This window comes from Mustela nivalis (assembly GCF_964662115.1).
Source record: "Mustela nivalis genome assembly, chromosome: 6".
Classification (NCBI taxonomy): domain Eukaryota; kingdom Metazoa; phylum Chordata; class Mammalia; order Carnivora; family Mustelidae; genus Mustela; species Mustela nivalis.
In genome coordinates, this window is record NC_139025.1 from 89446272 (window position 1) to 89461067 (window position 14796).

The 14796-nt window shown below is 37.9% G+C and overlaps 1 protein-coding gene across 6 annotated transcripts in view; it reads right to left on the reverse strand.

Moving 5' to 3' along the window:
• CDIN1 (CDAN1 interacting nuclease 1) overlaps window positions 1-14796 on the reverse strand; it is a 237204-nt gene that overhangs the window by 143607 nt on the left and 78801 nt on the right. For all 6 annotated transcript variants that reach the window (XM_082735658.1, XM_082735654.1, XM_082735657.1 and 3 more), the window contains 2 exons: window positions 2656-2735; window positions 2257-2306 (listed from right to left, as the gene is read on the reverse strand). In XM_082735658.1, coding sequence (XP_082591784.1) covers window positions 2257-2306; window positions 2656-2735 — 130 coding nt within the window. The remainder of the gene's footprint in view (window positions 1-2256; window positions 2307-2655; window positions 2736-14796) is intronic.

Sequence of the window (14796 nt, forward strand, 5' to 3'; positions counted from 1 at the left end):
CGACAGTAAGCAATGTAAACATTACTAAATTATCAGAATAACACACAAATAGCATTTTCACTCACATGGAAAACTACTAATTTTTATTCAGTGTGAAATAAAGTAATTCCTGTGGATCCATCTAGAAAACATCTATGCAAGTATATTTACATTATATGAAACTACTACTACCTCAATGCAAAAATAAAATTGGTTCTCTATAAATTTCCCAGCTTGTTTTATTCTGCATGGTAAAAGCAATCACCAATTTGAAATTTGGGAAAGACATACTTCTTGATTATTCTTTGCTGGATATAAACATATATAAAATACAAGGTTTGGAACACAAAGCTTATAAAAACAGTAATTTTACTGGCAATAGGCATAATGGAACTGCAAAATTATAATCTAGTCAGTGAATGCAATTTATAGACATACATCATTATCTTTATCAATTGAAATCATGTACTACATTAAATTCTACCGGCAATAACACAGCCAAAAAAGGAAAATGAATGATGGCAAAAATGTAAAGAAAATACTCTGAACAGAATTTATAATGCTCTGTAAGCAGAAAACACTTAGACTTTGTCTATAATAATACCTATTATTGATGTATGGCAGTGACCATGGGGCAAAACTTGTAAATAACCTCACAAGCCATTTTCTTAGCCAGCAATACAGCGATCTAGTTTCCCGTAAGCATCTCAACTATTACTGAAAAATAGCCTCCTGGCATTTACAAAGCAGTTGACTTCATACTTTAGTCCATGCATATATAATTAGATAGTTATATTTAAAATCAATATGCAATCCTTCAAAAGACATTATGCTTTTAAAACCTTAACTTTAAATTGATTTTTAACTATTTTATGTGCTTTAAAATTAACATGTAATTCCGCCCCAGATACTCTGAGATGGTGTTAGTTGTTATACAAATGTGCTAAACTTTATCACTGTAGCAACATGAGGTTGGCACTCCTACAATTTCTAGCGCTATCATTAATTTTATACTGAAAATAGAAGCATGGTTTCAATTTGGTTTAATAAAAAGGCAAGCTTATGACAGTGCTATGATTTTATTAATTTAAACTACATTGGGGGGAACAGACTTGAAGGATAAATATGTAAAGGGCTTTAACTTAGGTAGTGAATATTCTTTTAAGAGGGCTCTGTAAAGAGATTATTTTTTCAAAGGTTAACTTTATAAAAAAGAAAATGAGTGAGTTTCCTTACAAAAATTTCACAGACTCTAAGTCTTTGTGAAAACAAGGTGGGATAAACACATACATACACACACACACACACACACAGGACTTTCAGCAAAAAAGGCTTTCAACAGAAAGCTTCCAGATTGGTAGCCCTGAGTCTGAAATGGGTCACAGTGCTACCCACACTCACAAAACCTCTATCGGGAAGGCTGTTACAGTATTAAGAAGTGCAAGACTCGTGGACTCAGGTGGAAGATAATTTTCATTAAAAAAATTAATAGTTATTGGCCCTTTAAATAGCATTTTTCACCCAGGATTATCAAATTTCTTAGTATTGCCACAATACTACTAAATGTATGAATGAAGTACATCCTCCTTCATAAAGTAGTGACTGCTCAAATCCTGTTTCAAGAAAGAAGCATTAACTCTTTGGTAATCTCAATGTCTTTAATGAAGAATGACTGGACATCTGTTTTCATAGCCTTAAGTTCAGTCCAGAGGGAAAAATTAGCTTGGTTTCTCTAAAATTGTTTATTAGGGATCTAAATGGCAGTGTGGATTGTAATCAGCACTTAAGCAACAAGAATCTACTGCCCTTTCTGATGCGATGGTCTGCGTGGCATTTTAATCACATCATCCTTGAACTCCAGGCTCTAAATTTATTCTAGGAAACCTAACTGAATTTGTCTCATTTTAAATACAGATTTCTCTCTCTCTCTCTCTCTCTTTTTTTTAAAATGTTCATTGAATTGGTGAGCTACACTCGCAGACAGTAAGTTATGTGCCCAATGACTCTGTACCTTTAAACTCTCTGAAACTCCGGCAGTTTGAGCTAAGCCTGTGCACAGAACAGCCAAGCCGACAGCCTCCCGTGGCCCATCTGATTTTCCTTAAGCTGAAGGAAAGGATGGTCTGCAGTGACCCTCCAGCTGACTGAATGTAAAGTAGGAGAGTATGAAATGTGTTTTGTGAAGCAGAACTTTATGTCAGGTTAAAGCTAGACACATTTTCTCCACTGAGTCTGAGCTCGTCAATTGTGCACCTAAAATTTTATGGGAAAGGATACTGTTTGATGCAGTCCACTAGTGGTCCATAACAGCAGTCGTTCACGATACACTGCAGACAAAACAGAGAAGGGGTCGGGGGTGACTACAAAACAGCTCCTGTAAACTACTGTCCTAAAAGCAGTAATTACTTTTCTTTAGAAAACAAAAACAAAAACAAAAAGCTATCAAAAGGCTGTTAAGATTTAATCACAGAAAACAAAAATCACATGCTTTTGATTCACTATAAAAGCAAGCTATTAAAAAGTGAAATGCTCTTCTCGCAAATATTGCATTGCCATTTATGGTGCACCCTGACCTCAGTGATAGTTTATGATGACAGTAATTAAATGAGGTTTAAAATCCTTTACTCTGCTAGGCAGATAGCACTGCCACTGAAAATAGACAGTTGTGATTAATACCTGATAGACCTGATTTGCTAGAACTCCATCTGGAATCTGAGAAGGGTCCCGTAGCATACTGTTTATAACAGACTTGGAAGCTGTAGAAGAGAAGAGATGAACTGTTAACAGTCAACATACTTTTAGGGCAACAAGAGGAGTGACATATACCTAGATGTACACAAACCACGAAAAGGAAAACATTACCGATACTAATAATTTTTTCCTTTTTTTTAATCTAAGAGAAGCTTTTAATTAGACCATTTGCCAAGTTTATAAGCCACACTGCCAGCTTTGAAGATGACCTAATTTTTCCAAGGTAAATTAACAAGTACAGACCTAAAGCATATGTCTCTTTGCAGATAAATTAGCTTCGGAAAAGCCTGCTTGGGGAAAAAATACACTGCAAGAACAATCAGAAAAGAGGTATTTACCTTGTGCATTTAAGTATTTTATAACCAAGCATATGTATCTGGAGAGCTTAGTGAAAGCAGGTCAAACTTCAATGACATTGATAAAAATAACTTTTAGCCAAAAAAGCATCTCTGAATTCTAAACCTTTCTAAAATAATTCTTATCAACTGCCATAAAAAGCTGCATCCATTTCACAGATAAGGAGAGTAGGTAAAGTTGATTAACCAGTGAGGGAATCTTAAGCAAGAAAAAAAAATTATTTATATATGAATTTTTGTCCCCAAATATGCTTCCTCGTAGCCCATTGTAAATTAAATAGATCTTACCCCAGGAAAACCTATAGAAGCAGAGGTTAGGGGAGATATCTAATGAAGAATGCTGTATCAGATCACACACTTAGCACAAGGAGGCAAGAGATTCTAGCCTTGCTGTGTTCTGTAAGCATGTGGAAGCCACGGTGACCAGAACTCCTCTTCCTTTGCACGGGAGGAAGACAAGTCTCTCAATTAAAGCTAAGTTTAGTCCTGCCTAGGATTCAATTCTTCCAAGTCCTCCAAGAGAATCATTCTCAAACATTCAGCAAAATGGCTTAAGGTTTATCCACACAAATACAAACTAAAGTACATATTGGATAATTACCTAGTTAACGGAATGAACACAGACACGGATCAACTTCATTCATGTTGAGGTGATTTTTTTTTTTTAAGATTATTATGTTCTTTAATCAAGTTCAGTACCATAAGATCACTGACAGATAAATGTTAGTAAATACCGTGTAAAGAAATAGGGAAATCACATCTTTTTCACTTAAGCACAGTACTGAATCCACAAAGAAAAAAATGCAGTATACTTACTTTAATTATTTCCTATTAAATTATTATTTAATAATATTAAATTATTATTTAATAGGAAATAATTAAAGTAAATTATTAGAAATAAATTATTTCCTATTCTTTAATTATTTCCTATTCTGCATGAGTATAGCCACACTTAGGTACTTAGCTGTTTGTAACCATGTGTTGGTTCTGCTAGTGTGGAAGCCATATCTGGGATCCCAAAAAGAACATCATTGTGAGAGAAATACTTTCCAAGCCTAGGTCTACAATCAACTTTGCAACCAGGGCAAATTTATGGAAGATGGCACCTCTCAGATTCACTACCTTCTTCTGTAGAAAATGACAATATTATCTGAGCTGACTACCTATAATGGTTCTTGTGTGAATCTCTACAGAAAACAGCTACAATGGCTATTTTGTTGTTGATTTTGTTAAAGTTTAAGTAATAGTAAGAACCAAACTATAAGATAACTCACTGCAAATCACAGATCAAAGGCTTTTTTTTTTTTTTTTTTTAAGATTTTAAGTACTCTCTAAACCCAGTGTGGGGATCAAATTCATGACCCTGAGATCAAGAGTTGCTCACTCTGCTGACTGAGCCAGCCAGGCACTCCCAGAGGCTCTTTGTTTATTTTATTTTTTTTTATGATTTTATTTTATTTGAAAGAGAAAGAGAGAGAGCACAGAGGGAGAAGACTCCCCATTGAGCAGAGAGCCTGATGCATTGGGCTTGATCCCAGGACCCTGAGATCATGACCTGAGCTGAAGGCAGATGCTCAACTTACTGAGAATTACCCACGTGCCCCCAACCCAAAGGCTCTTTTTAAAATAGAGGAAGGACAATACTCTAGAACGTAGGAAGATGAGATCTCTTATTTTGTGAGGAAAGAAAAAGAAATATTACAGAAGAAAGAAACGAATGACATCTTAATTTTCCTCACAATATAAATTTTTGAATACTGTGTTTCAGAATTAAGAATCATAGCCAACACACCTTTAAAAAAAATAATCTGAATATATTGAATAGAACACTATTCAAATCAGAGAAGCTTGTGAGAACAAGTCAATCACTTAAAACAGAAGAGTAAAAACTATATATTGAATCCACATTCATTTTTAAACTCAACAAAATATTTTTCCTTTCTTGCAACCTGCCATTTTTTAGAGCAAAAAAATGATAATAAATAGGGATTTGTGGCCTTGGCTACAGACCTAGGATGTGCAAGCCTCTGTTTGTGGATTTTAGGACTTCAGCTTCACAAAAGTATTCTGTGTCTCAGATCAAGCCAGAGTGCAAACTTAATTTTACACACATATTCTGAAGCTAAAAGCTGCCAAAGGGATGAACAGTATCAACCAGGTAAGGAAAGATAGCTGGACAATCTTGGGATGGCTAGGAATAAGGAGGGCTCAAGAAAGCTGGTATCTTTCATAAGTAAGATGTCTCTTCGCCAGCTACTACCTATAGCCAACTTGCATCCATCTTTTTTGACCATATGTGGAGAGGAGACTTATTCTCCCTAACCTTTGCTAGAGGCATTCCATCCTTTTGATTTCAGGGTTTACGTAACTCTTGCACTGCTTCAACTGTTGGAATGTCAACTTTCTACCAAGCAGGAATGCACCAGTCACTTGGAGCTGCGTGCACAAGGATGGGGAGAACTGGTCCCTGTTAAAGCATGTTATGGAGGAGAGGCAATAGGCAATGCCCAGACCTAAGCATAATGCCTATGATTACGATCTGCTTTCTGTGAAATATTTCAAGAGCCTAAAGTAATAAAATCCATGCCCCTGCCACTCTAACTTAATGTCTGTATCTTCAATTAAATTTACTTTAGATAGTCTAATATTAATTTGTGTAAACTTTTTAAATCAGTCTTGCTAGAGGTTGGTTCATTTTACTAGTATTTTTAAGGAATTAAATTTTGGTTTTGTTTTTCTCTACTGCTTCGTTCCTTCCAATTTCATTTAATTTATCCTTTTGTCATCATTTCTGGTTTTCCACTTCGAGTTTGTTGTATTATTCTTTTATAAACTTCCTATCTTTATTACTTAAATTTTCAATCGTTTATTTCAACATATACTTTTCAAGGCTATAATTTTTCCTCTAAATTCTGCTTTAGCTATATGCCACAAGTGTTCTCATTTACTTATAAATATTTTATAGTTTCCATTATGATTTAATCTTTGATCCATAAATTATTTAAAAACTTATTTCAAATTTTTAATTTGATCATATTGGTCAAAGTGTGTGATGCTTATATTAATTTGAGGGTATCTATTTGACTTTCATTGGTGTGTTCATATGCAATCAACTTTTATAAATATTTTACATGTCTTAAAAGTACTAAATCTCCTATTTTTGAGGTATGGGATTCAGGTACGTCTATTAGATTAAGATTTTTAATTGGATTATTAAAATATTCTATTTTCTTTTTTTTAAAGATTTATTTATTTGACAGAGAGAAAGAAAGCAAGAGAGAGAGAGGGAGGGAAGGGGTAGAGGAAAAGGGAGATTCTCAAGCAGATGCCCCACTGAGCATGGAGCCTGACATTGGGCTTGATCTCATGACCTGAGCCAAAATCAAGAGTTGGATGCCCAATCGACAGAGCCACCCAGGTGCCTCAAATCTTCTGTATTCTTATTAATTTTTAATTAATTTTAAATGAACCCATATCCAATCTAATCATATCTCCTTTGTAACTCTGAGCACAGTTGACCCTTTATAACATGGGGGGTTAGGGGCACCAATCCCCTGGGTGGTCAACAATACCACATATAAATTTTGACTTCCTAAAATTTAGCCACTAACAGCCTTCTGTTGACAGGAAGCCTTATTGATAACATAAACAGTCAATTAACACATATTTTATATGTTATATGTTATTATATACTATATTCTTATAATAAAGCTAAGGAAAAGAAAATGTTATTAAGAAAATCATAAGGAAGAGAAAATACTGTCCTGTGTTTATAAAAATAGTACTGTGCTGTATGTGTATGTATAAAAAAAATCCACATGTAAGTGGATCCATGCAGTTTAAACCCATGTTGTTCAAGGGCAAGCTACCCAAGAAATTTAGAATGCCCTCCCTCTAATCAGGAAACCCCCTCTTTCCCATCAGCCTCCATGTTATTCTGTCTATTATTTTTGTCCAACCACCCTGTTTGTAAACATAATTTCTTAGTTTCTATGATGGTTAATTTTATGTCAACTGGGCTGGGCCACAAGGTACCCAAACTTTTGACCAAACATTGTTCTGGATACATCTGTGAGGGTGCTTCTGGATAAGATTCACATATGAATTGGAGTAAGATAGATGGCCCTCACAAATGGGTCTCATGTAATCAGATGAAGGTCTGACTAGAACATTAAACACTGAGTAGAAGACTAGTTTCCCTGCTTGACTGCCTTCAATCTGGGATATCCTCTGGACTCAGACTAAAATATTGGCTCCTCCTGGATCTCAAGCCTGTAGACCTTTGGACTGGAGCTATATCACTGGCTCTTCTGAGTCTCTAGCTTGCCCACTGTAGCTGTTGGGACTTTCAACCTCTAAAATCATGTGAGCCTTTTCCTTATAATAAATCTCTCCCTCTCCATACACACACATGCACACACACACACACACACACACACACACACACACCTGGCTTTGCACTCGAATATAGTACCTATTCTTTAAAATGTTCAATAGTTATTTAGATTTATGAACATGTTTGCCAATTTCCTCCTTCAGTACTGCTTTCTGAATTCTGTTCTCCACTTTTAGATTCATTATCCTTGTTAATAAAGCGCCTATGTATTAGTACTTTCAGATGGGACCACTGAGTAGTAAAATGTCTTAGTCTTGTGTTGCCTGAAAATAACTTAGTTCTCACTTTTGAATGATAATAAAGCTGGGTATAGAATTATAAGCTACGAGTCCTTTTATTTCAACCATTTGAAGATAAGATTCCACTGTTTCTTGATATCTATTATTGATAAGAACTCTATTGTCAATCTAATAACAATCCCTATAGCAATAATTTGTCATTTAAACGAGATAAATTTATCTCATCTATCTCTGGTTCCTTTTAGAGTTTTCTTCAATATTCAATAGTTTCAACACTAGCCTGCCTGGTTAGCTGCTTTATGAACCTAAGGATATATGCCTTTAACCAGTTTGAAAAGTTTTCACCCACCATAGCCTTGGCCTCCATTCTCTTCTTCAGGCACTCTTATATTAGACATCTATTAGAAGGCCTCATTACTATCCCCTATATCACATACTGCTATAAAGTATTTATATTTCTTCTCTATTCATCTCTTGTGTTATATACTAAAGGTGCTTTCCTTAGAGCCATCCTAAAATTCACTTTTTTAAAAAAAATCATTTATTTATTTATTTATTTGGCAGGCAGAGAGAGATGAGGAAGCAGGCTCCCCACTGAGCAGAGAGCCCAATGCAGGGCTCAATCCCAGAACCCTGAGATCATGACCTGAGCTGAAGGCAGAGGCTTAACCTACTGAGCCACCCAGGTGCCCCCACTAACTTTTGTTTTAATCTAATTCTTCTGACACTTCACTCATCTAATGAAATTTTTTTTTCAAGATTTATTTACTTATTTCAGAGAGAGAGTGAGAGAGCATGCACACAAGCAGAAGGGGCAGAGGAAGAGCAAGAGAGAGGATCTCAAGTGGAGTCCATGCTGGGCATGGAACCTGAAGACTGCACCACCCAGGCACCCCTCATCTAATGAGCTTTTAACTTCAATCATAATTATATCATTTCTAAATTTTATTGTCTTTCTCAAATCTGTCTGCTCTTTTTTTAATATTCTATTATTTCACTTATCCTCATTTATTAGATCAGCACATATAATTTTTATGTTTTAAAACATCATCATTTAACTTCTATTATATTCATTTTCTCATTTCCAATTCATGCGATGCAATTTCTCTATCTATGTGCCTACCTGCCTATGTACTCATCTTCCATCTGGTGGTGGTTTTCTCACTTGGTTGGTAAATTTTTTACTGTGAACTTAATTTCAGCAAGAATTATTTGACTTGCACTGTGGAAATAACCATGAAAAATAAGTTTTCATGTTCTCTTTTGCAGAGACCAGTTTTATTGTTAATTTCTTAACGTGGGTTTCCAGCAGTATAAATAAGAGTGCAAATTTGGACTCAGATCCACAAATGGTGCTGGTCTATTTCTAGTTTCTGTCTCCAAATACCCCACAACTCAAGACCATATACAGGAAGCAAGCTTCCTTGCCATTTTCTCCAGGAAGTGGAGTTTTCCCAGTCCTCTTCTCATGGTTTGGGCTATATGTGGAGGCTTACCTCCATCACCCGGTTGCCTGTCCTTCCCTTCAGGAAGTTAAAAATCCTGGCCCCAACTCTTCATGTCCATATCTAAAGCTAAAAACCCTTGTGGATCTACAAAGTGAGAGCCCTTGTTTACCAATCTAACCATACATTCTCTCTTCATTCCTTGCCCCCAGAGACTGAATTCTTTTGTTTAACATTGGTTTTGTATTTTAAAAGATTTTTATTTTTTTCTTTTTTCTATCATTTCTGTATTTTTGTTGTGGAAACACAGGCCATCAATAAAAAGCTCATTCTGCTATGTTGCTGAAATTTTTGGAAACCTTTTAGTTAGAAATTCAAGAGAAAGCTTGTTTCCTTGGTTAATTTTTGTGGAGTTCAAGTTATTTAAATATATCAAGAGAAGGTCCTTCTAAGAAACTGGAGCCACAAACAATAGAGAGAAGGGCACGTGGCCAAAAACAGGTGGGTTGTAAAATGGGGCCAAAGTCCTCTCTTCTGCATAGGGTCTGTCTGGGCCAGCAAATGGGAGAAGCATCACTGGTGGCTAGGAAATGAATTGCTACCCTGAATCCTCCAAAGACTGCTGCTGCGTCACAGGCTGAGACACTGTGCTAATCAAGCTTAGCAAGTTTCTGTGGGTTTGAGAATCAGTTCTATTAAATTCTTAAATATAAACTCATTGTTTTTTTTGGAAGGGGGAGGCTTACACAATAACTTCTTAACACACTCATGATTTGGCAGTTTAGGCTAGGTTGAGGGAGATAGCCTGTCTTTGCGTGACATTACCTGGAGTGGATTACCTGAGTGCTGGAGGGCTCACTTTCATCATGACTCACTTACATTTCTGGCAAATCTGCGCTTGCTTCCACCCCAGCAGGAACAGTGGGTAAAGGACCCTGATTCCTTTCCAGGAGGGCCTCTCCAAGGTCTGCATGAACTTCCCCTTGAGAGGGGTTCCAAGAACAAATACCCCAAAGAACCAGGAAGCACTTTACAGTTCCTTATGACCTGTACGTCACTCAAGACCATGTTTATTTACATCTCCCTCAAAAGAGGATAAACGTGCCTTCTAAAGGAAAGGTGAACTTGGAAAGCTATGCTGTCCAATACTTTCAAAGGGAGAGGCAGCATGGAGCAGAGGTACGAGCTGAGCCTAGAATCAGGCAGACTTGGTTTGAGGCCTGGCTCTTCCACCCACTAGCTCTGTCATCTCAACAAGCTAATTCATGTCTGTGACACTCAGTCCCCTCCTCTGTCAAAGAGCAGAACACTGGTACTTACTTGGCAAGGCTGTTGTGAAGATGAAATAAAATAACCCAGGAAGAGCATTTAACATGCTGTTTCTTTCAGACTTGGGCAGCTGAAGTTGTTCCCTTGTTGCTCTGGCTGTCCTTAGAGCACAGTGTGCATCATCCATACATGTATCATTTATTACCTTCTCTTGTCAAGAGGGTAAAAGAAGAAGGACTCCGTGAGAAGTATGCAATTGCCACAGCCATGGGGAAACAGCGAGAAGGGAATCTGACTATGCCAGATTCTCCTTTCCTACCTGCCACCCTCGCCACGCCCTCCGTGGCAGTCAGCATACAATGCATCATGCCCTCTGTTCCCTGGGAAGAACCTGGGAGAAGTTCTTTACCCATTCGTGTGTATTAGCATACTGGTATTACTCGTGGTGGGGGAGGGATGGGGTAGGGTGGTGGGGGATGGTTGGTGGTTTGGGGATTGTATTTTAAATCTTGTCTATAACCATATAAAGGGGGGATTTCCCTTATCTCAAGCACTAGCAATCAAGCAAGTAGAGAACTGCCCCCAAATCACTTTCACACCCATTTCTATGACTCTTCCTTTCTTTGATGTAAGCTCAAATAAGTAGCCAGCTACTGCTGAAAGGAATTGGGGCAAATAAGCAGCTGGATCCTCTAGGCTGTTTAAGGTCACTGGAAATCCTGCCTTGCTGCAGAGAGTGCCTTTTGACAAGGTTATACCCAAACTGAAACAAAGACTAGACCATATCTAGTAGGGACCCCTCACCCAAGGTCACAAAAAGGCTTAAACACAACAGGAGACCCAACATGGGGCTGCCTGTGTATGGGATGGAGCAGTCAGGAGAGAAAAAGGAATGAAGTGAGAGATGGACAGTATTGGGATAGACGAGATGGACCATTCGGAGGGAAATACATACTCAGACAGATGGTGGTGTTAGAACCTAGTTCTCCCTCCAAGAACAAAAAACAGTCTGTGCAGGTGAACAGCTGGCGGGGGAAGGCAGCTGCTTCCAAAGCACACCAAGAGTCTTCTTGCCTTTTCATGTGGCTCCTGCAGAGCCTGAGCTCCAGCTAAGCCCAAAGTACCCGCTAGAATTTAATCTTCCCTTCAAACGCTGGTTTAACGCCTTTGGACATCAAGGTCAGAAAGGTCCCAAGTTACATCTCCACAGGAGCTGACCTTCCAATGTCTTTTCCGGACATTTTCAATATCTCCAGTGGCCTACAGGAGCTTACTTACTTTTGCAGTTGGAACTATTTCTCAAAGATTCCAGGCAGCCCACTAGCTATCCCACTGCACAGGAGTGATCTCTAAAGCAGTATGAAACCGTCTGACAATCTAAATAAGCAGTATCTTTTAACATGAGGGAATCTTACAGGGGCAAATTAAATTCTCCTCTCTAACTGGCACATAATCGTGTAAGAAATAACTTCAACTGCAGTAAACACAGAAAAAAAGTATCATCTAAGGACAAGAGGAAGAGGTCTCCCAAGCATGGGTATTCACACTGATCAGACGGTGTCAAGGCAATCTGTAGCTCTAGAGCCACTATACACCATCAACACTTATTCCACAAACACACACTCAACAGATATTTATTAAACACCTGGTTAATGCCAGGAATATACTTAATCCCATCCTCCTGCCCCGCCACCCCCAATTCCATCCTCCAAGCCTGGAAGGTTCTTTCTTAACTCTCTCTCAGCCAAAACTTCAAAGCCCAGTTCGAGTCCCATCTCCTCCAACATAGAATTTCCCCTATGTTTCCAATCCATTTGCTCTCCCCTTCTTCCTACTGGGGGGAGAACTCATATTGTCTATCAGTCATTTGGCACTTGATTAAATATTACTTTGTCATCTGCTGACACAAAATTGGTCCAGATGCCAAGATGTGAAACCATGACCTACTTAAAAAAAAAAAAAAATGTGAAAAAAAGGGAACATTCAGCACAATATTTTAAAAATGAGGTCTTATTTCCTCAATGTTATCTTTAAATATATGGGGACTTTTCCATGTAGGATTAGGCTCACCCTGTGGTTACCCCAAGAAGATAAGAGATAATTCTTACAAGTTTATTACCAGTTCCAAAGCTAGAAGGTTTCAGATTTCAAGCTTTGCTTTCAGTGGTCCTATGCTTATTTGGTCTATATAAACTTTGCTTAACCATTTCTTTCACTATAGGCCACTGAAGGAGATTTTTTAGACATTTTTTCCTAATGTCCCCGCATGAAATTTTAATGCCACAGGTCTACTATATGTCTGCTAATGCAACATCACCCCTTCTGAGAACGGTTCCTGTAGAGGACTAAGGAACTGTGTCAGGATATTTGGCAAGCTGCTTACCAGTAGACATATTTCTCTGTTATCACCTCAAGGTTGCTCTGCACAAAATAGTTATTTAACAAATAGATGAATGAGTTACTAATAAGCTACTCAAAATCCAAGTCCTGCTTGTATTCCCTACTGTTATCTCAATATTTAGGTAGTCAAATAGATTTGACTTAATTTGAACTTTTCTCATCATAGATGACTATGTCTTTAAAAATACAAAAACATATATTGTTTTCACAAAGTGAAGACTAAGAGGATGTAGGACACAATGAGTCTTTAAATGTTGACAACATCTAATGCCACATCTCCCAAAGAGGAGAGTACTTAATGTGAGCATAGGCACATGAAGTGACTTTCTGAGCACACAAAACATTTTTTAGCCGTTATGTATTATTTTTTATAAGTACTTTCTACTTATGGGAAGAAATTCTAGTTTATAGTGTAAGGTGAAGATAATTTCCTTTCTAAAATAGAATTAACTAAATGGCACTTTAAAATTTCTCAAGCAAATATAGTATATTTATTATTAGTACGTGGGGGACAATGGAGATAGGGAAATAATGTACCTAAGGTTCTAAAGTTTCAGAAACACTAGTTTAACATTTGTGCAAAGTCAGCAGAGTATTCAGGAAGGTGGGGTGGTAGCATTCAGTCTACCCTACAGCAAGTTTCCACTTCTAAAAAGGAATAACATTTACTGAGTACTTACTGTGTGCTAGGAACCATCCTGAACTCTTCACATGTATTAACTCATTGAATTCCCAGAATATACCTGCATGGTGGCTATCCTGATCTTAGAAACAAAGAAATTAAGGCAGGAGGAATTTAAAGATTTTATTTATTTGAGAGAGAGGGAGTGTGAGCAAGAGAGAGCACAATTGGAGGTGGGAGGAGCAGACTCCCTGCTGAGCAGGGAACCTGAAGTGGGGCTCTATCTCAGGACCATGGGATCCTGACCTGAGCCAGAGGCAGACGTTTAGCCAAATGAGCCACCCAGGTGCACCCAAGGCATGAGGAATTTGAGTAACTTCCCCAAAGTCCCACTCCTGATTACTGGTAAAACCGTGATACAAACTTGGCCAGTTTAGGATCAAAATTACCAGCCTAATCTTTCTCTAGCATCATTCCCAAGGTCTCCAAAAGTGAACCGAACTGTTCTAGCTTAATGCATCGTACTTCTAAGAATAACTCAAGTTTTCCCTTGGTATCCCCTCCTCCCTCCTCGGATTCAAATATTAGCAATTAAAATTCCAAGGTACTTGGCATTCCTCGTATAACAAATAATAGGTCCTCAAAATGAAGCGGAGCTCTCTGGTCCTAGCTTACAGAGATCCAGCATGTCAGTTGTGTCACAGGTAAAAAGAAGACTTAGCTCAAGGTCAAGGGAGAAAGCTGATGTAGCATAGACCTACCAAAATTTTCTGAGGTAGCCCCGAACCTGGCAAGATCACAAGTATCTTACAGACTATAAAAAGAAAGAAAAATGGGTGCAGCTGGTATGACCAAGTTTGTATTATTCAATGAGACAGGGGTTAAGTCTCTGCTTTGCAAGCTGATGACTTCAAGAAGCCTCTCTCACAATTCCCTCTGGTAGCCTGCTCATTTAGATCTCCTGTGTTTCCTTTTGCTGGCAAAGACCCATACCACATCATGGTGTCTGCCTCAGTGCATAATTAGAAAGCAGTTAATTCTAAGTCATTAGAAGTGCTGCCTGGGATTGGAAGGATGCATGGAAAGGGAGAGAGTATGCAGGGCATGAACGTGTGTCCTTTTTTGGCAGGTCCCTAGCCTAAGGAGAACTGTAAACTAAACTTCAGATTTCTTAAATTTTAGAAGGGGGCAGGTGGGGAAGCAGAGATGCAATTTTAAGGTAACTTAAAAAATATGAAAATTCACACACTTTCAGCCCAGCAAAAGAAACATTTCCTGGGAACTAAGCCCATGTGACTAATTACAGCCAGGGACAGCGCTTCTATTCAGAAATAACTTT